A 19,761-nucleotide genomic window follows, 5' to 3' on the forward strand; every position below is an offset into this window, starting at 1 on the left:
TTTGACATAAATTGGTAAAATCCCAAATATTCAATATCCAAATAATTTAGGTTGCAAGCCTAATAAACGATAAGTGAAAGAAATGTCACAGCGGAAACGACCAAGAGTAAGAGTGACGTCATGTGTGAAGACACAACGACACCCATAATTCAAAAGCAACAGTTCATTTACCAATTGACTTGCTCAACACCACCGTACTCTCGTCGCCGCTCAACCTGCACATAAGGAGAACACATGCAGGGCTGAGTACTATAAAAATACTCAATGGGCTCATGCCAAAAACATTTTCAATTAAGAGTAATTTATCATGCCATTCACAAGTAACCGTCGGGGTTTAGCTTTAGAAATCCCCGAGGCACTCAAAATCATTTCCATTTCAAACATCGACTGATCAGTCATTTTCCCATAGACGTTTACCATATCTGCCAATACATGACTTGGAATGTGGCCACAAACCAAGCCACTAGACCGGCCAGACCGTACGCTAGCACACGATCTACCATAGGTGTACATTAGTCCAAGTAGGGTTTGCGGCCCTACGAGGACCCGAATTCGATTTATATAACAATGGCATATAGCCACATCAGATAGGCACGTAAAAACAAATCACGGCATGATAAATACAGTTTCAATTCCATCGACAAAATATTTAGGACGTTGTCCTTATTTAAAAGAAAGCCCACCTCGACTCCTTAATTCTCAAGTACATTCTTCCCCTTGATATCACGATTCACTTGCGAGGATTCACCTTTAAAATTTGATAATAGATAAATCAACACACTTTTCACATACATGAATAAAAATGCATGCATCCTAATTAACGATATTTATCTTTCTTTTTTTTTGATTATTCGGCGGCCGCGTACGCCCCTAATTCCTCCGTTGGCTCCTCGTATGTTTCCTCAACGATATCGAAATAAAATCCCCAAAATTATAAAAGTGCATAATTAAATTATCGCAACCATTTCCCTTTGAAAATATATTTATTTCGGACTTAGCAAAATCTATTCGCGTCCCAAAAGCATTAAAATCATTAGCACAAGATTTTATTTAGAGCAACCCAACACAATTATTTAATTCGGCCCAAGTAATTATCAATTCACCCTTATTCCTCCAAATTCATTTAGGGGCCCAAAAATTATTCACTTAGGATGGCCCAGTATTTAATATCCCAGCCTACTATTAGTCTTCAATTTAATTTGGGAATCCAATTAGTAGCCCAACAATTTAATTTAAAAAAAACCCACATACTCCCTTCTCTACCATCGTCCTATCTCCTTTTCTTCCCACTTTCCCCCAAATTGAGAAATCCCCCACCCCGTTGTCTCTCTCTCCATCACCCCAACATGATCAACACCCAACACCCTTCTCCGCCGCCGACCGTACTCCGGCGATGGAAGCTCCTTCGATCCCCACCAGCCGTGAATCGCACACCACCATCAACCTCATCACCTTCCGAACTTACCACCGCTGTCCTCAGCAGTTTATCGTCGATGCAGGGGAGGAGTTCGCTGTTCAGCCGCTGCTTGTTCACCCCTTCGTCGCACACTGCTGTACCATCGGCAGTAGCGCCGGTTCGCTGCCGTGGAGTCACCGCAGCCAAGCGGCAGCGCTGAGTCAGGCGTCTGCTGTCGCTGCTTCGTATTGCCGTTGTCCGGTTGCTGTCAATGCTCGAACGGTCCCCGAACAGCTCCGAAACAGGATGAAATTCGTCTTTTGATTTGCTTCTCGGATCGATTATTTCACTGGTTCGGAACAGCCCCTAACTAGTCCCGATTAACCCGAAAGATAAGTCTATTACAAAGTTATATTCCTTTCATATTTTCTGATTAATCCCCGCTGTATTCCATTATTAACGTTCGCTTGATGTTGGTCTCGGGTTGGTTTCTTTCCATTTGGTTCGATTCCTAATTGATGTGTTCTAGCAGAATTTGAGTTCTAACTGTACGGTATGCTCCAGTATAAAGTACTATAAAATAGGAATTGGAATTGGATTTGGGTGGGGAATATATACCTTCAATTTGCAGACAGATTGTGAAAGAATAGATGATTAATCTTCCCCTGATTTTAGTTCTGGTTTTCTGTAGAGAAGAGTGAATGAGTTGATTTCAAAGCATGTAGAATAGAGAGGAATTTCTGCGGAATTTACCTTGAATTTGATTGAGTAGAAGAAATCTTGTGTTCTTGTTGCAGAGAATGAATAGGTGAAAGAATGATTGTGACGTGAATATTATAGAGGGGGTTACAGATATAGGAGAGATTTGGGGAGAGATGGAGTGTTTTTTTTAACGTGGGTTGAGGGGAGGATTCGAATTTCCACTTTTCCTTATTTTGAATCAATTTGAATTTATTTGGTATTTATTTGCAGTTCACGGAGGAGGAAAATCTGCGTAGAATATTTAATTAAAGATATTTTATTTTAATTAGTTTAGTTTAGCTCACAACCCATTGTATTTAATATTAAATTGTGCAGTCCGCAATTTATTTATCACGGACTGGATTTTTATAATATTTATTTAACTTATCGGATCCAACACGGAATTGAGTCCAATAGATATTCTTCACGGACAGGAATTAATTAAATTCGCACAGTCATTTATCTCACAAATCTCTAGTTCAGCAACAATTAATTCACCAACAATTAATTCACGGACTTTGCAAATATAAAAGCATAAATACAAGTACTTTAGGGTTCGAAAAGTGGGGCGTTACATCCTACCACCCTTAACAGAAATTTCGTCCCGAAATTTGTTACCCTCAAGTAAAGAGTTCCGGGTACAATTCCATCATTTTATCCTCATTCTCCCGCGTGGCTTCTTCATGCCCATGATTTTCCCATAGTACTTTCACACAAGCAACATTTTTATTTCTCACAACTTGGATCTTTCGATCCAAAATAGATCGGGGTCTCTCCTCGTAGCTCAAGTCTGGATTCAACGCGACCTCCTCAAAACGGATCACGTGCTTTGGGTCGAACATGTTTTTCCGTAACTGCGACACATGGAAAACGTTGTGCACATTTTCAAGGTTTGGTGGTAGCACCAATCGATATGCAACGGGGCCCACTCCTTCGAGAATTTCGTAAGGTCCGATAAATCGCGGCTTCAATTTCCCCTTGACTCCAAATCGGGTTATCCATTTTGACGGGGATACCTTTAGGAAAACTTTGTCGCCAGCTTGGAATTGTAAGTCAGTTCATCGGACATCCGCGTATGATTTTTGTCCGTCTCGAGGTTCTTTTATCCTTTCACGAATTTGCCGAACGATTCCACCATTTCCTCAACTGCATCAGGTCCAAGTATTCTTCTCTCGCCAACTTCGTCCCAGTAGAGCGGCGATCTACACTTTCTTCCGTATAATGCCTCATACGGCGCCATGTTTATCGTTGCATGAAAGCTATTGTCGTAGGCGAACTCAATTAGTGGTAGTGCTGCCTCCCAACTTCCTCCTCGTTCGAGCACCACGGCTCTCAACATATCCTCGAGAGTTTGGATCGTTCTCTCAGACTGTCCATCGGTTTGTGGGTGAAACGCTGTACTGAAGTTCAATTTGGTTCCAAGCTCTTTTGTAGAGTTAATTTTAGTTAATTTAAACATTATAGTAATTGATATTAATATACATATTAGTATTATATTATAAGTAATTAAAAAAATTAATGTTAGTTTTAAATTATGAGTAACCAAAATACCCTATGTATATACAATTAACTTTGTCATCGAAATAAATTAGAGGTTCTGGTGCGATTGAAAATAAATATGAAAGAATTTGAAGGATTAAGTGTGAAATGGGAAGCCCTCAAAAAAAGGAATTCGATATTTGATAGGATATCAATCAACATGAGTCACATGACCAAATATTTGGAAAAGTTGTCTAAGACCATCATCTACACCCCATTGGAACTAAAGCCAATGGGTAACTTGGGTGAAATTTGAATCATTATTGAGAAATACTCCTATAATTATCAAAATCTCTTCATGCTAAAGCTCCCTCCTATTCAGTTCAGGGGATTGATTGATTCGAGGATGCTACTAGTGTGCATGAGATTTCCATTTCAAAAATTGTGTAAAGTGACAAAAGTATAGAATTAGTATAAACTGAAAAAACTGCTATTGTTCATCAATGATCATATTTAACTTTCTAACTTTAGGGTCTGGCAAACGTTATAGGGGAAAACTCTCCACAAAGCGAGCATCGTGTCAACTTCAAGAAGAAGTTCACCGGTGAGACGATAAAGAACAAAATGTGGGGAATTGTAGCTTCGACCACTGAAGAGCAATACTTGCAGCGCATGGATGACATGAAAGTCTATAACCTGCCCACGTGCCAGTATCTACTTGGTGTTGTACCGAAAGAGCATTGGGTAACAACTTATTTCTCTGAGCACACTAAGTGTGATATACTTCTGAACAACATGTGTGAGACATTCAATTCGATGATTGCTGAGTCCCATGAGAAGGCCATAATATCCATGCTAGAGGAGATTAGAACTGATCAAATGCAGCGGATCGAGTACTGTGGACAATGGATAAGGACGTAACCAGTCATTAAGGAAACCATTAAGTTGGAGTCCGGACATGTCTCTTCTTGGCGAGCAATATTGAACGGTGCCGAATCATTTCAGGTGTCGGATCCCGTCGGTCAATTTTTAGTCAATCTGAGACAGAAAAAATGCTCTTGCAGATTGTGGCAAATTAGGGGCATCCCGTGTGTGCATGCTATTGCGTGTATAATCAAAGACAATCAAGAGGTCGTCGATTATGTGGCCCCATGTTACTCGAGGGAGATGATGGTTAAACTCTACAAGAATGTGTTGTACCCAGTCAACGGAATGGAGAATTGGCCTCGAAGTACGGAGGTAACATTTGACATGCAGCCGCCTTGGACAAGAAGGCAACCTGGTAGGGTACTGATTGTGATATTTGATATATCTATCAGGCAAGATTTTAATGTTACCAACAAACAACAAACAACCACCTACATTAAATAGAGTATACATATATAGGCATATACCCTCCCTCAATCTCCCAAAAAAAGATTCTTGGTGTAGTAAGGGTAAACTTTCAAAGGAAAAACTTGAAAGCATTTTTGCGAGATTGAAAATCCAGATCATCTAAACAAATGGGGTGATTGTACGTGCAACAAGTGTACGAAGAAGGCACCAAAAAAAACAACGTATGGAAAAGTGCTCCGCTAGCAAATTCCTTACAATGACAACCTCATTTGTTCACAAGAGGGCTAGAAATGGAGAAAAACGACAGCGAAAATACAAAATCAGAGTTGATAGCAACTGCAACGAAAGAGGATATTTGCACTGTTGATTTAAGCGATGACAACGGAGATACAAAAATGGAGTTGATGGCAACTGCGACTGCAATGAAAGAGGAGATCTGCACTGTTCATTTAAGCGACGACAATGAAGATACAAAATCAGAGTTGATGGCAACTGCGACTGCAACGAAATAAGAGATATGCAATGTTGATTTAGGCGATGACAACGACAATCAATTCATCATGAAATATGTATGTTTTATTTGTGTTGTTCAATGTACTGTGTTATGTGTGCTTTTCGCACTTACTACTTTGTGTGTTTTAACATTCTGATGTTTTGGAAAGCAGAATGTACTACTCAACCCACGAAGAGTAATGAAACAACAACCAACTATAAATTGCAAATTGGACTAACATTTCATTCAAAACATAGAATACAACAACGAACAACCCAATGTCGTCTATCGCTTAGTGTTGCCCACGGTTCCAAAACCGGCGGTTCCGAACCGGAACCGCCGGTTCCGGTTTATAGGAATTCGGAACTGGAACCGGACCGTGAGGCTATTTCACAGTTCCGGTTCCGGTTTGAAAACCGGCGGTTTCACGGTTCGGTTTTTTTTCTATGTAATTTGAAATTTGGACTTATACAATAAATTAGAACAAGACAACGGATAATTTAAATTGAAATAAAACGAATAAAGTGAAAATGATATCAATTTTATTGAATTTGAGTTGTAACGGACAACTATACATTACAATTTACAATACATATACAAGTATACAACATACAACAATGTAATACAATTTACAAGTGTCGTCGGAATGTAAATAAATAAAACATGAAATGGGGGGATAATGGATGAATCTGAATTCAAAATCAAAATTAAAAAAAATTTGAATTTCGGAAATCCGTCGGAACCGCCGGTTTCACCACCAAAACTGCCGATTCGGTCAACAAACCGTGTGCCTCGTGTTCCGCACCGGAACCGAAAACCACTGGTTTTTGCGGTTAACCGCTGTTTTCGCGGTTAACCGCCGGTTTCCGGTCCAAAAACCGCCGGTTTTGGCCGACAAAATCGGCTGAAAAAGCTGCCCCCGCTGCCGCCTCGGTTTTCTCACCGGAACCGTGAAACCGCCGGTTAACCGGCGGTTCCGAACCGTCCGGAACTGGCGGTTCGGTGATGGTTCCGGTTCGAAAAATCTTGAACCAGAACCGGACCGCGATTCCAAATGCGACGGTTCCGATTCGAAAAAATTGACACGGATCTGGTTCGGTGGTTAACCGCCGGAACCGAAACCGGTGGGCATCTCTACTATCGCTGCCTACTTATTTAGAGTAACCAAAATTGCCAAAGTTGAAAAAATGAAAGAACAACAGCAAAAGAGGACAACAAATCTATTTTTCATACCACTGCTATCTTCCCGAAACTGCTCTTTTCCATTGTCTCCTAAAATTGCAGCGTTTTTTCTTCGTCGTTCGGCAATTTCTTGCGTAACCCCTAGTAATAGGGTAGCACCAGCGGAAAAATGAGCACCCACCATTCTTTCGTTTTTCTCGCAAACAAAATACAACATTCCGTGCGACTGCCTCCTTGAATCCTTGACGATTTTAAGGGCTGCTCTTTCACGACATAAAAAAATTCACATATTCAATGCGTAACCAGTGACATCCATTTGTAGAAGCGGTAGACATGCTGAAAATATGCAAAAAATTTTGAAGAGAATAGAAGAAAAAGAATGGGGGGAACTGAAAATGTGTGAAAAGGAGTGAGATGAATGAATAAATAGAGGAAGTAACTCTCTTTTTCTCATCGGTAATAAACCTGCGAAAGTATATCCAATCACCCAAAAAGATGACCTAATTACAGCAGGCACAGACCCTTTCTTTTACGTAATTGACCGAATTGCCCTTCAAGTGCTGGAGGGTAATTCCGGATGAAAAATATTGGCAATAGCAAAAAAATACTTGTTTATATATTAAGGCATTGTTGACGGACTTCAAAAGATATTATGAAATGTTATAGACCAAATTTGTTCATTTAGCATAGTTGGTGTACCAAAAAAAGATGTTCCTTGCTATTTAAGGGATTAATTGGTTTGAGGATGCTGTTAGGTTTGGTATACTGAAAAGAATGTTTCGAGCACGAATAGAATCTTGCTTGTATACGGAAAACTCTAAAATCCACTTTTAACCCGATTCAGTATTATTCGAGCAGTTCGCACGAATAGAATCACTATTATTATTACATTGTGTTTGCTTGTGCATTTATAAGATGTTTTATAAATATTTAAATGCATAAGAAGCAAACAAAGTCTAAGTCTTTTGCTTAGTAGACTGGTTGTGGGCGTCGTCTACTTTAAGGTAACAGGGTCAGTTCTATGCAATGCTTTGCAAAAGAGAAAGAAGAATTTCACAACCTAGATAGGCTTTGGCTACCTATCGTGAAATGTTGCAATGTCAGTCCGCATGTTTCTAAGCCTTACTGAAATAAGATGACATTGGTGTGGTATAGCACTGAACGAATCTAACAGCAAGACATGTCTATATGCTATCTACTGAAAGACGAGGTCTTGATAAATATTTATATCTTAATCAATGTATGTTAGCATTGAGCATACGATATTGATTATGCACTACTTTGACTTATCAAATGGTGCGGGTTTTTCGCAACCCAATAATCCTGATATATTGGGTAGATGTGATTAATGTCTAGCGGTGCTAGGATTGCTATTATGTTGAATCTCGCGCCTGGTGAGTCTGGCTTGATAAGGTCCTCAAGAGGAGCTCGAACAATGTTTTATTATTCGGGAAACTGGCCAGTTGGAATTTAATTATTCCATGAATAATAAATAATCGTTTCTTGCTAAGTTCCACTCTTGAAATTAATAAGATGTTAATTAATTAAGTCCATAGCAGAAATTAATTAATTAATGGACATTTATATCTTAAGCGCGAGAAATAATCATTTAAACGAGGAAGCCCGGATTACTTATAATTTCGGATTTGGATGGGCAGTGCAATATTATTTTTGTAGTGGTTACTAATAATATTCAAATATAAGTTTGCATTAAATTGTGGGTTCAGTGTACTTAGTAAAAAGCTAATTGGGGAAGGCCATATCCAAAACCTTCCATAAATCCCTAATCTGGTCCATCATAACTCTATATAAAGGAGACTAGACATAAGACATAATTATTGCGGGACATGCCTACGCTGAGTTGGTGGCGGCCGCCAACCGGTGGACGTTGTTGGACACGCACCACGCCCTCATGCAGTGCGAAAACCCTGGCAAAGCCGAACACCTCAAGTGGATGATCGATGATCTGCGCCGCAAGTTGGGAATGAAGGATTAGTAATGTAGGATTTAGTGAACTTGTTTTTTTTCTAACTTTTTGTAAAAAAATTAATTAGTAATGTAGGATTTGCCTTTAATCGTAGTATTTTTTTTTATAATTTTGCATGACATATTTGAAAACATAAAAAATTAATTAACAAAATAGTAGTGAAAACTATAGGGCGGACTTTAGGGCGTCCCACTGCAGGTGGAATGGTAGGAGGATGAATGTTGATGTGGCGGAGCATATGACGCCCTATAAGGCGGACTTTAGGGCGCCCCATCGTAGATGCTCTAATAGTAACTTTCAAAAGCAATGTATTAAATCAAACATTTGTCAATAGATAATTGTCCTATTCAATTAAAATTTTGATGAAATATAAACTTGAAACTTGTATTAAATCAAACATTTGTCAATAGATAATTGTCCTATTCAATTAAAATTTTGATGAAATATAAACTTGAAACTTTTGGTCATAAAGTGCTTTTGAAAATTTTATATTTGCTTGAACAACTGATCTCAATATAACACAATATTGGATGTGGGTCACGATATGAAAAAAAAATACCACTACTTATTTTTCGGGAAAATAATGCACTCATTGAAAAATGAATTATACTGAAAAAAACTAAAACTGATTCATCCAAGAGCCACTTCTTTTATTAATTAATCAAATCAATTCATTAGGAGTAAATTGGACATCTAACATAAAACGTGACTATTGTTTCATACTACTCCCTCGGTACACAAAAATATATTCTTATATTTCATTTTGTTCATCCTTTAAAATTAGTCTTATGCTAAAATAAAAAGTTACTTTTAATTTATTACTAACTTTATCCAGAATTTTTCTCTATTTTATTTATTTTATCTTTTTTCTCTCATATTTATCAATTTTACATTAAAATTTGTATTGTCCACCGATAAAATTATTTTTAATGAAAGCATATTTTTTATAATAATCGTTACTTAGTCATCTTCATTTGAATAGATTTATATTAAAAACAACTTGCCCATTATATATAAAAATTAATAGTTTACTTAATGGGAGGCAGGGTAGAATAACTCAGTTTCTTATTTACATGATTAATAAACTTAAACTTTAATTATTTTAAAAACGAGTACTAATATTTATGCTATATCATTAATTTAATTTGATACAAACATTTACTAAGAGGTAATTAAAAAGGAGTAAGCAATAGCTGTAACAATACTAAAATATGAAAAGTAGTTAAAAATAATAAATAGAGGTAATCATTCCTAATTAGGTACAAACTTCCACAGCACCCAACAATAACTTATTTTCCTAATCCCATGTTTAGTAGTTATATCAATCCTTGACCATTTCACTTCACTCTTCCTCTCTCTCTCTCTAAAACTGCTCCATGCTTCACCCTTCACTCATCTCCAACACAATGGGCAAAGCTATCAAATGGTTTAGAGGTATGTGGGGCTTGAATAAGCCCGACCCGAACGGCGGCCCGCCCCCGAAGAAGAGATGGAGCTTTCCCAAGGGAAAACTCCGTCGTCGATCCCATGCAATCGACGACGAAGCGACGAGTAGGCAGGCAGTCGCCGTGGCCGCTGCCACCGCCGCCATAGCCGAGGCTGCCGTGGCCGCGGTGGCCCACCTCACCAGCGCCGCCGCGTATGGTCCACAGAACGGCGCCGTTTGGGAGGAGCGGGCGGCCGTTGTGATTCAATCTCATTTCCGTGGCTATCTCGTAATTTTTCCTTCCTTTCTCTTTTTCCATGTTGTTGTATGCAATATTGTTTCATCTTTAACGTAGTCATTTTTCTTTAAACGACGCCGTCTAAGGTGGTGAAAAAGGTAGACATATTACTAGTATGATTTCTGGGCTTCTTTTTGTCTTGCTATAATACGAAATTATTTAATTTTTTTTTTGCATATGTTTGAATCATGTTCTAAATTCCATTTTCCGTTGCCTTTTGGAATTAAAACAAAATAGCAAATTCTTTTCTACTAAAGCATACACTAATTTTGATGGACAATCTAAAATTAAAAAAAATATATCAAAGAGTATGTTTATTCTCTCAAAAGATGTGAGTCTCATTTTTCACTAATAACACATCAATGTTTTTTTCTCTGTCGTTCTTTTGTATTTTATCAATTTTGTGTTAAAACATGTATTTGTCCACAGTTTAAACTAATTTTTATAAGAAAGTACTCACTCCGTCCCACCACAAGTGATCAACTTCCATTTTAGATTGTCCCACCACAAATAATCAATGTCCTTTTTTAACAAAAGATGAAATTTTAACCTTCTTTTACTTTATTCAATTTCTCTTTATCTCTTTTACTTTTTCCTTTTTCATACTTTATTCTCTCCACTTTAACTTAATATTTATCATTTTCTTAAATCTCGGACGGAGGGAGTACGTAAATTTTTTGATGATGTGGCTAGTAGTTTTAAAAAGCAAAATGGTAGTCCTAGTTTGATGGTTAAGGTTGCTACAGTAGTTTGAAGAAAGTTACACAGCAACAGAAGTTGAAAAAGTTGCCAAAAATTTATCTTTTGAGATACCTCTTCTCATCCCATTGGATTACTTTATCTTCACTTCATTCCAAAGGTTGAGATGTCTTGTTAAACATTTGATTAGTTTGGTCCTCTAACTCTAACAACCTCAAATGTAATCGTGAGCCATTCACTCATTTTCAACAAATATTCTTACTGATCCCGTCTGCAGTCGAGAAGAGCTCTACGGGCGCTCAAGGCGTTGGTTAAGCTCCAAGCACTCGTTAGAGGCCACTTTATGCGTAAGCATAATGCTGAAACGTTACGACAGCTTCAGGCACTTATGCGCGCCCAAGCCAGAGCACGGGCTGGCCGACTCTCCACTGAGGAGAGCACCAAGCCCTCCCACTTCAACCACACTGTAAGATATTGAATTAGGATGTAAGCATGTACTCCCTTCGTTCAACTGAGTCATTTCATTTCCTGCACTCATTTTGGAAAATTGATAGTAATAAATAGTTAAAAGTGGAGAGAGAAAAATGTAGAGAACAGTCCACTTTAACTATTTGTAATTATTTTTTACAAAACGAGTGCAGAAAATAAAATGATTGTACTAGTATGGAACGAAGGAAGTACTGAATATGTAAAAAGTTGTCAAATGTAAGCCTATATTGAATACTGGTTCAGGAGAAGGCGGATCACGCGACGCATGAATCCCCTGCCCGCGCCAAAATGCAGAGGAACAACACCAACCTCATGTATGATCCAGACAAGTCGCCCTCGCCCTGGATGGAGAGGAGGAAAGGCGAGAAGGCGAAGGCGCCATGGGACTTCACTAGGATCGCCCGTGTGGATGAGGAGAAAGGCGACAAGGTTCTAGAAGTTGACACGGGGAGGGCAAGCACGAGCCCTACAGGCAGAGCCATCATCCACTCCTCTCACCCGAGCCACATATCCGACCAGCACACCACATGGTTAAGTCCGTCCCTAAGCCCTCTCACGGTAGGCCTAAATGCCAACGGAAGCCCCTTCTACACGGCCAACAACAGCCCGGCCTACTCATCATCGGTGGAAGGGGGGAGCTCCAAGAGGGGGCTGTTCGCGCCTGCCAAGAGCAGCCTGAGCAATTGCACGGAGCATCCGAGCTACATGGCTTACACAGAGTCCTCGAAGGCAAAGGCAAGGTCTCTCAGTGCACCGAAGCAGAGGCCTCGGTCGGAGAGGTCTAGCTCCCAGTGGGAGAGATCGAAATCGGTGAATAGGCATAGAGATGGGCAGAAGGTGCAGTTGAGTAATGTGTATCCGGGGTCGGGGCGTCTGGACCGGTAAGGGATGCCGGAGAGGGACATTTCAGGGTTTAGTGGTGGGCTTCGGCACAGGTACTAAGCTAACTACATTTGTTTTGGATGTTGGTCATGTAAATTGTGGATAATAAGAGAGAAGAGAAGTATGTATTTTTGCAAATATTGTGTGGGTGAATGGTGAATTTCATGTTATGTTATACTCATACTATTATTTAAAACAGCTACAAGTCTAAAACGAACTTCTATTAGCATTGACATTGAAAAGGGATGATAGAATGCTTCTAACAGGTAAATCAGGGTCTAAATGTGAAATTGTGATACTGATTACAACAGGATTTCATGATATAGAAATACTCATAACCATTTTGAACTTCAACCCAACAACCAACAGGATTTCAGGATTTGTGGTGCAAGATCTTGTCCCAGTCCGCGTAAGATAAAATAACATCTTTCAAACAACAATATCTCTAAGGTAATGTTCGGTTTGCTAAATAAAATAATACCAAGATATAATCTAGGATTAAGTTCTGAGACTATTTTAGTTATGATTAATTATCTCATGATTATCCATCTTGGATTGAATTGTGGGATTCAATCTCATAAAGCAAACACATTACACATTTAATCTCAATATACAATCTTTCGAACCAACCGCCCCTAAAAGAACTACACACCACTCCCACCTCAAAGCATGCCAAAAAAATCGTTGTATTCCGTTTCATTCTAATGTACTACAACAATAACAAAAAAAGATTAAACATAGTACTTTGCTCTTTTTCCATCAGTATGAGATTTTAAAGGACCTTGATAAGAGAATAAAATATGTATTACAATATTTTTTTTATTAAAAATGAAAATCAATCATTTATAATAGCACAATTAAAAACGGAAAATCAACAATTTATAATGGGGTAGAAAAAATATAAAAAATAACTGCTAAAATTGATTATTGTCATAAATAGAAATAATTGTTCTTGTAATTAAAATTTATCGTTAATAAAGTTATTATAATGTAATATTATCATCGCAAAAATCATACTCCATTTAATATAAAGTGGGTATATTAAAACTAAAACGTAGAAGTAATTACTTTTACCTTTTTATAGACCGGGTAAGGTCGAGTCCATGTTCGGTCACAAAGTGGGAGTGCACATGAGTCTGGCTCATAAATAATTCCGTTTATAATGATAAATATCAATGAGAAAAGAGAACTGTTTTTAGCTATTTTGCCATCTAAATTTAAGTCGATGTATCAACATATTAATGCAATATATTATGGTCCGGTTCTTAATAAAAGTAAAAAAATTGTATTTAGTAGTACAATTTTTTTTTACTTTTAGGTGCTTGATTATTAATTTTTATCCCTTATGCAATTTTATCACCGATGGATAAAGAATTAGTCACCTAGCAGTAGCACTAAAACATATATTCATGAAAAAATGCATCCCCATTGAACAGGAATCAGTAGCCTTAATGTATCAAAATATGAAAATATAAAATCTCAGATGAAAAAAGTTAGTAATGCATAGATAGATACTTAAAGCTGAGCCCAACAACCAAACTCTTTAGAAAATGTATGCTATTTCTAGTGAAAACAAAGTTGAATAGCCTTACAAGAGAATGTCCAGTGAAAAGAAATAAGTTGTAGATCAAAACCAAAACCAGCACACAATGGCAATGGCTTATAACCATTTGTGTTCCTTATGCATAACATATAAAAGCAAAAACCTTTCAACGCTTGCCGCCGCCACCTCCAATCTTAGGGCCCTTGGGTCCTGCTCCCTTGGGCACATTGGCCTTGCCGGAACCCTTTTGCTTGGACTGAACTTCAGCCTTCTTTGCCTTCTTTTCATCTTTTGTTTTCTTAATCCTCTCCTTAATTTCACTGATACAAACTAATGTAATCACAAACCTACTCTCACTCAAGTAAGAGGAGTGATATTTTATCATTTGGAATTAAAGTTTCATACCGTAGAGCAGCCTCACGCGCAGCATCACGGACCTCTGGCTTCTCGGCCCGTTTCTTCTGAATGACCTCCAAGGTCGCACCAACAATGGACCTTGAGTAGGGCTTCTTGTTTGTACGGCGCCTCTTCTTCACAGTTTCAGCAGCAGCATCCTATGCCAATAAAGAAAGTATTTAGAGTCGAGAATAACTGCAAAACAACTGTGTTGGGTGATAGATCAATCAAAAGTACCTTCTTGTGTTGCTTTCTGTACATGGCAGTCCAAGAAAGCTTAGCAGGCCTCAGGCGATTGTGGAAGTACCTCTTGCATTTTGAGTTAACAAAGAGGAAAACCTACAACAGTTGTTGGAAATTGGATTCACAAAACCAAACCATATGAATTACAACAAATGAGAGGGTAAAAGAAAGTACTGGCTATGGTTTTATCCCACCTGTGAGTCTGATCTAATAAACCTAATGCCCCTTCCAGGATAAATCTTGGCACCACTAAAACGGCAAAGCTCCGTCCTGATAACCAAGAACAGTAGCAACTAAATCAATACGCTTTACAATACACACACATCTACAAAATCCAATATACGCACAAACAAAATTGAAGAATCAAACAGATGAATTCTTCAATATTCAAGTGCGCTCAAATTTATATCAAAACCAAGGTTTTACAGCAGAATTCAAACAACATACATACGGGTAGAACAAATTATCTAAAAAAATTGACTCGGAAACAAGTTTTGTTAGCTCCAATGAGTAAAACACTGGATTAAATAGTGCGAGACTGAGACCAGAGGCAATTTTCCAGCAACTATCCAGAAGTGAAAATTTCAATACAATCGGGAATTGAAATGCATAGAGCACGAATCCAAATATGATGCATCCGACGACCTCTAAATCTACGACAAAGAATTTAACGAAGCAAATCCAACCTAAACAAACATCTAAAGGTTCAATAAGTTCCACTGCCGAAATTCGATTCAGTGAAGCAAGGATGCTCAATAGCGTATAAACAACAGTTAATCAGCAGATATCAGGAAAAGATTGCGACGTACTTGAGAACCATGGCTGCAGAATGGTAGAGAGCTCGGCGCGGAAGGTCAGTTTGTGAGGTTCCAGTAACCCTAACCCCCAATCACAGCAATATAAGGCGTTGCTTCGAAATGGGCCTAGGGTTTATGCCCTCTTTCATATTGCAGTCGCAAGCCCAATTATCTATACTAATTAATGTTAATTTATCAAAAATATTACTCCATCTTCTTTTTTTAATACTACTCCATCTTACTTCCGTATGTACGAATTCATTATTAAACATATGAGTATGATATAATTACTCTTAATATCTACTTTAATACTTGTTAACAATAAATTACTCATAGTCTCTACTTTAATTCTTGTTAATTGAATCACTTCTTTTTTCATAAAAATTAAGAAAGAAATATTTTAATATTAAATGGATGGAGAATAAAATAAAATAGATAAAAATAAAATACAGTAAATTAGAGTATTACTTTTTGCTAAATATAGAGATAACTTAATTATTTTAAAACTTTCAATATAAAAAAATGACTCCATTAACAAAAATTATGTTACAATAGCAAATCATAATCATAATAAACAAAAGTGACTATTAATTTAGTTACAAATTATTTAGTTACAGATCTAAGACTTCTTTAGAGAGGATAGGGGTTAAAATGAATTCTAATTTTATATAAAAACTAAGGCCAAATACGAATGCTGGAACAAAAATGAATAGTGAAGATCTAGGATTTCTCGGTTGGCATTAGTTACATGTGAATTGGGCATTAAGGGATAAAATGGTCTGATTAATAATTGTATTATATACACCTCTAATTCGAAAGAGGGAACATCTTTTTTAGTACATCAACTATTCCAAATGAGCAAATTTGGTCTGTAACATTTCATAATATCTTTTGATATCCATTAACTATAAGTTAATATCAATTCAACTATTTTTTTGTTATTTCAAATATTTTCATGATCAAAGTACCCTTAAGGCCATGAAGGACAATTCAATCTATTTATTCATCCACTTTTTTCTTTCTTCTAATTTATTTGGGATTAAGTTTAATAGATCTTATACTATTATTATTAAGAGGGAACATGTTTTTAGGTCCACGAACTTTGCAAAAGTATCATTTTAGGTCTGTGAACTTTGAAAATATTATTTTATGTCCGTCAACTATAAGTTAATATCATTTGTGGTATTTTGAACTTTTTCCGGACGAAAATGCCCTTAAGGCCTTCAAAGGGCAATTTGGACAATTCTTTCGCTACTCATCTTGCGTCAAAGACCTAGAGTCCAACAATTTTTTACTACTATTTAATTCAATTACCATTCAAATTGAATTTAAATATAATTAAAATTTGCCGTAAAAAATACTCCCTCCGTCTCATATTACTTGAGGCGTTTCTTTTCGGCACGAGATTTAAGAAAATTGTGTTTAGTGAGTTAAATAGAGTAGATGAGGAAATAAAGTAAGAGAAAGAAGAGAGAGTAAAGTAAAAAAAAAGTATGTGAGATTGGATGTTTTGTTTTTAGCTAAAAAGAGAAATGATTTATGTAACTTAGGACAACCTAAAAAGGAATACGACTCAAGTAACTTGGGACGGAGGGAGTATGTGTTAATTTTTCAATTATTAGATGACCAATTATTTAGGGATAGTGAATTATGACTTGATACTTTATTTTATTTTTTCAATCTAAACTGCATTTTAAGAACTTGCTATAGGTGATTTGTGAATTATATTTAGTTTATTTGTTTTGAAATTAGATAGCTATTAATTTGGATTGTTATTCGGAGTATTAATTATATGAATTTCAGAATGGAGACCAATTACTGTCCAAATTGAATTTAAATATAAAAGTTTGTCGTTCAAAATCGTTGGACTCTAGGTCTCTGACGCAAGATGAGTAGCGAAATAATTGTCCAAATTGCCCTTTGAAGGCCTTATGGGCATTTATGTCCGGAAAAAGGTCAAAATACCTCAAATGATATTAACTTGTAGTTAACGGACCTAAAATGATATTTTCAAAGTTCACGAACCTAAAATGATACTTTGGCAAAGTTCGTGGACCTAAAAAGATGTTCCCTCTATTATTAATATATACAACACTTTTATTTGAATATTATGATATTACTTTCTAGTGCTAATTAATACTCCCTCCGTTCCATTAAATATGTAACATTTGCTTTTCGGCACGAGATTTTATGTAGTGTTGTTTTGTAAGTTAATGAAGAGAGAGTAAAGTAAGAGAGAAGAAAAAGTAGAGAGAGTATTGTTTCCATTTTAGAAACGTTTCATTTTTAATGGGACAGACCGAAAAGGAAAACGTTTCATTTCTAATGGGACATGGGGAGTACTTTTATTTGGTAACATTCTCAATTATTTAGATAAAACTAAGATAAATATTTTATTTTAATGAATCTCATAATTTTATTAAACTGAAAATTTAAGTTAATCATGCTTATAATTGATGGACCTTAAAAGATATTATGAAATGTTACGAACCAAATTTGCTCATTTAGAATAGTTGATATACCTAAAAAAGATGTTCCCTGAATTCAAAAATACAATCAATCTATTAGCATTATGTACACTGTACTTAAGGTATTATGTACATTGCACTTGTTGCATTACATCAGTGTAGCATATACTCCCTCCCTCCGTCCTAAGTTAATTGAGTCATATTCCATTTTGTGTTGTCCCAAGTTACATGAGTTATTTCTCTTTTTTACTAAAAACAAAACATCTAATCATATCTATTTTATTCTTTCTTTTACTCTCTCATCTTTCTTACTTCATTCTCTCTTCTACTTTATTTTACTTTATATAACTCACTTAACACAAATTTTTTAAATCTCGTGCCAAAAAGAAACGCCTCAAGTAATGTGGGACGGAGGGAGTATGGTATAAAACCAAATTGCTTGCAAATTCAAAAACACGGTTAAACAGAGTACCATTTTTCGACATTATGCACATTGAACTTATTGCATTATTTACGTTGACTGACTAGGTGGTGTTCGGTTTCCAAGATAAAATAATACCAAGATAAAATCTAGGATTGAGTTGTGAGATTATTTTAGTCATAGGGGGTTCCCTATGACTAATTATCCCATGATTATCCATCTAGAATTGAATTGTAGGGTTGAATCTCATGAACCAAACACACTACAAATTTAATCTCGGATATAATCTTGCAAACCGAACGCCCCCTTAGGGTATCAAAGTAATGCAATGAAGAACATTATACTTCAGGTCAATACGGAGTAATAAAAATATTCAAATTACATTTTCGTTCAATTTTTTTCATCAAAACGTATGCAATAAATTTCGTTCAAATTCTCGTAAAATTACCTATAATTTGATATGATACATGGAAAAAAATTAATCGATAAAATTATATACTACCTCAATCCCAAGGTAGTTGAGACAATTTTTTTGGGCACAAGATTTAAGAAATTGATTTATTAAAGATTAGAGTGGAAAGAGTAAAGTAAGAAATGGAAAAAAAGTAAGAGACGAAGAAAGAGTAAAGTAAGAGGGAGAATAAAGTTTTTACCAAAAAAAGAAATGACTCAATTACGTTGGGCCAAAATAAAAAAAGAATACGACTCAACTACCTTATACGAAAGGAGTAAAATTTAAGTTTTTTATTTTTAAAGATTTTTAAGGATTATCATTGATTACTTAATTTACCCTTCATACATTGAATAAACTGTATCCCTCCGTCCCACTTTGCTTTTCGGCACGAGATTTTATGTAGAGTTGAATTGTGTCATTTAAAAAATAGAGAGAATGATGTTTCTAATTTAAAAAATGTGTCGTTTAGAGTGAAACATCTCAAAAAGGAAAATGTGTTACTATTTACGCGGTTGATCATGCTAAATTAATGACTCTAATTTAACCTTAGTCTAAACATCAAAATAAATTTTGATATGCTTCATTGCCAAAAGATGGAAAAACTATTTTTTATCATGAAAATATAAAAATATAAAGTCAACAGTAAGCAAACTAAATATGAAATGGAATTTTCATCCATCATTCATCTAAACCCCTATTGTTGGACTCAATGAATTCTTATTACACTCAAATCGATTATTTTGATACTCCATATTGGATCTAAGTTCATCTCCAATCATTCACACTGAATTCAAAGAAATCATCATACCCCAATAAAATACAAAATGCACATCAACACAAAAACAAAGTTAGATACAAGTAACATTGCACAGCAAATTTCCAAACGAAAATCTAAAATCATTAAACAATAAAATATCAACCTCCACTTCAATTACTAGTCCATTCATATGAATGTTGTTAGTAGCGTTTAAGAATAATTCTGATGCATGTATAATTTGTAATCCTAGGTATAAAAAAGTAAGAGCAGAACAA

General features: G+C 36.3%; 2 protein-coding genes and 1 long non-coding RNA gene across 3 annotated transcripts; 1 reads left to right on the top strand and 2 right to left on the bottom strand.

Annotated features, from left to right (window-relative positions):
• On the bottom strand, nucleotides 1-2,442 carry LOC121754316. Its single transcript, XR_006040576.1, has 3 exons — nucleotides 2,015-2,442; nucleotides 684-748; nucleotides 1-215 (listed from the first exon to the last, which is right to left on the bottom strand). It is a non-coding gene; the product is annotated as an uncharacterized LOC121754316 (long non-coding RNA).
• Nucleotides 2,443-9,954: 7,512 nt separating this feature from the next.
• Nucleotides 9,955-12,582, top strand: LOC121754904 (protein IQ-DOMAIN 25-like). The gene is made up of 3 exons (XM_042150193.1): nucleotides 9,955-10,328; nucleotides 11,314-11,502; nucleotides 11,769-12,582. The coding sequence occupies exons 1-3, from the start codon at nucleotides 9,990-9,992 to the stop codon at nucleotides 12,408-12,410; spliced, it is 1,170 nt and encodes a 389-aa protein (XP_042006127.1). The 5' UTR covers nucleotides 9,955-9,989; the 3' UTR covers nucleotides 12,411-12,582.
• Nucleotides 12,583-13,949: 1,367 nt separating this feature from the next.
• LOC121753934 (60S ribosomal protein L24-like) lies at nucleotides 13,950-15,424 on the bottom strand. Its single transcript, XM_042149228.1, has 5 exons — nucleotides 15,399-15,424; nucleotides 14,784-14,859; nucleotides 14,584-14,685; nucleotides 14,356-14,504; nucleotides 13,950-14,270 (listed from the first exon to the last, which is right to left on the bottom strand). The coding sequence occupies exons 1-5, from the start codon at nucleotides 15,407-15,409 to the stop codon at nucleotides 14,117-14,119; spliced, it is 492 nt and encodes a 163-aa protein (XP_042005162.1). The 5' UTR covers nucleotides 15,410-15,424; the 3' UTR covers nucleotides 13,950-14,116.
• Between the last annotated feature and the right edge of the window lie 4,337 nt (nucleotides 15,425-19,761).

Source organism: Salvia splendens, chromosome 11 (assembly GCF_004379255.2).
Source record: "Salvia splendens isolate huo1 chromosome 11, SspV2, whole genome shotgun sequence".
Lineage (NCBI taxonomy): Eukaryota > Viridiplantae > Streptophyta > Magnoliopsida > Lamiales > Lamiaceae > Salvia > Salvia splendens.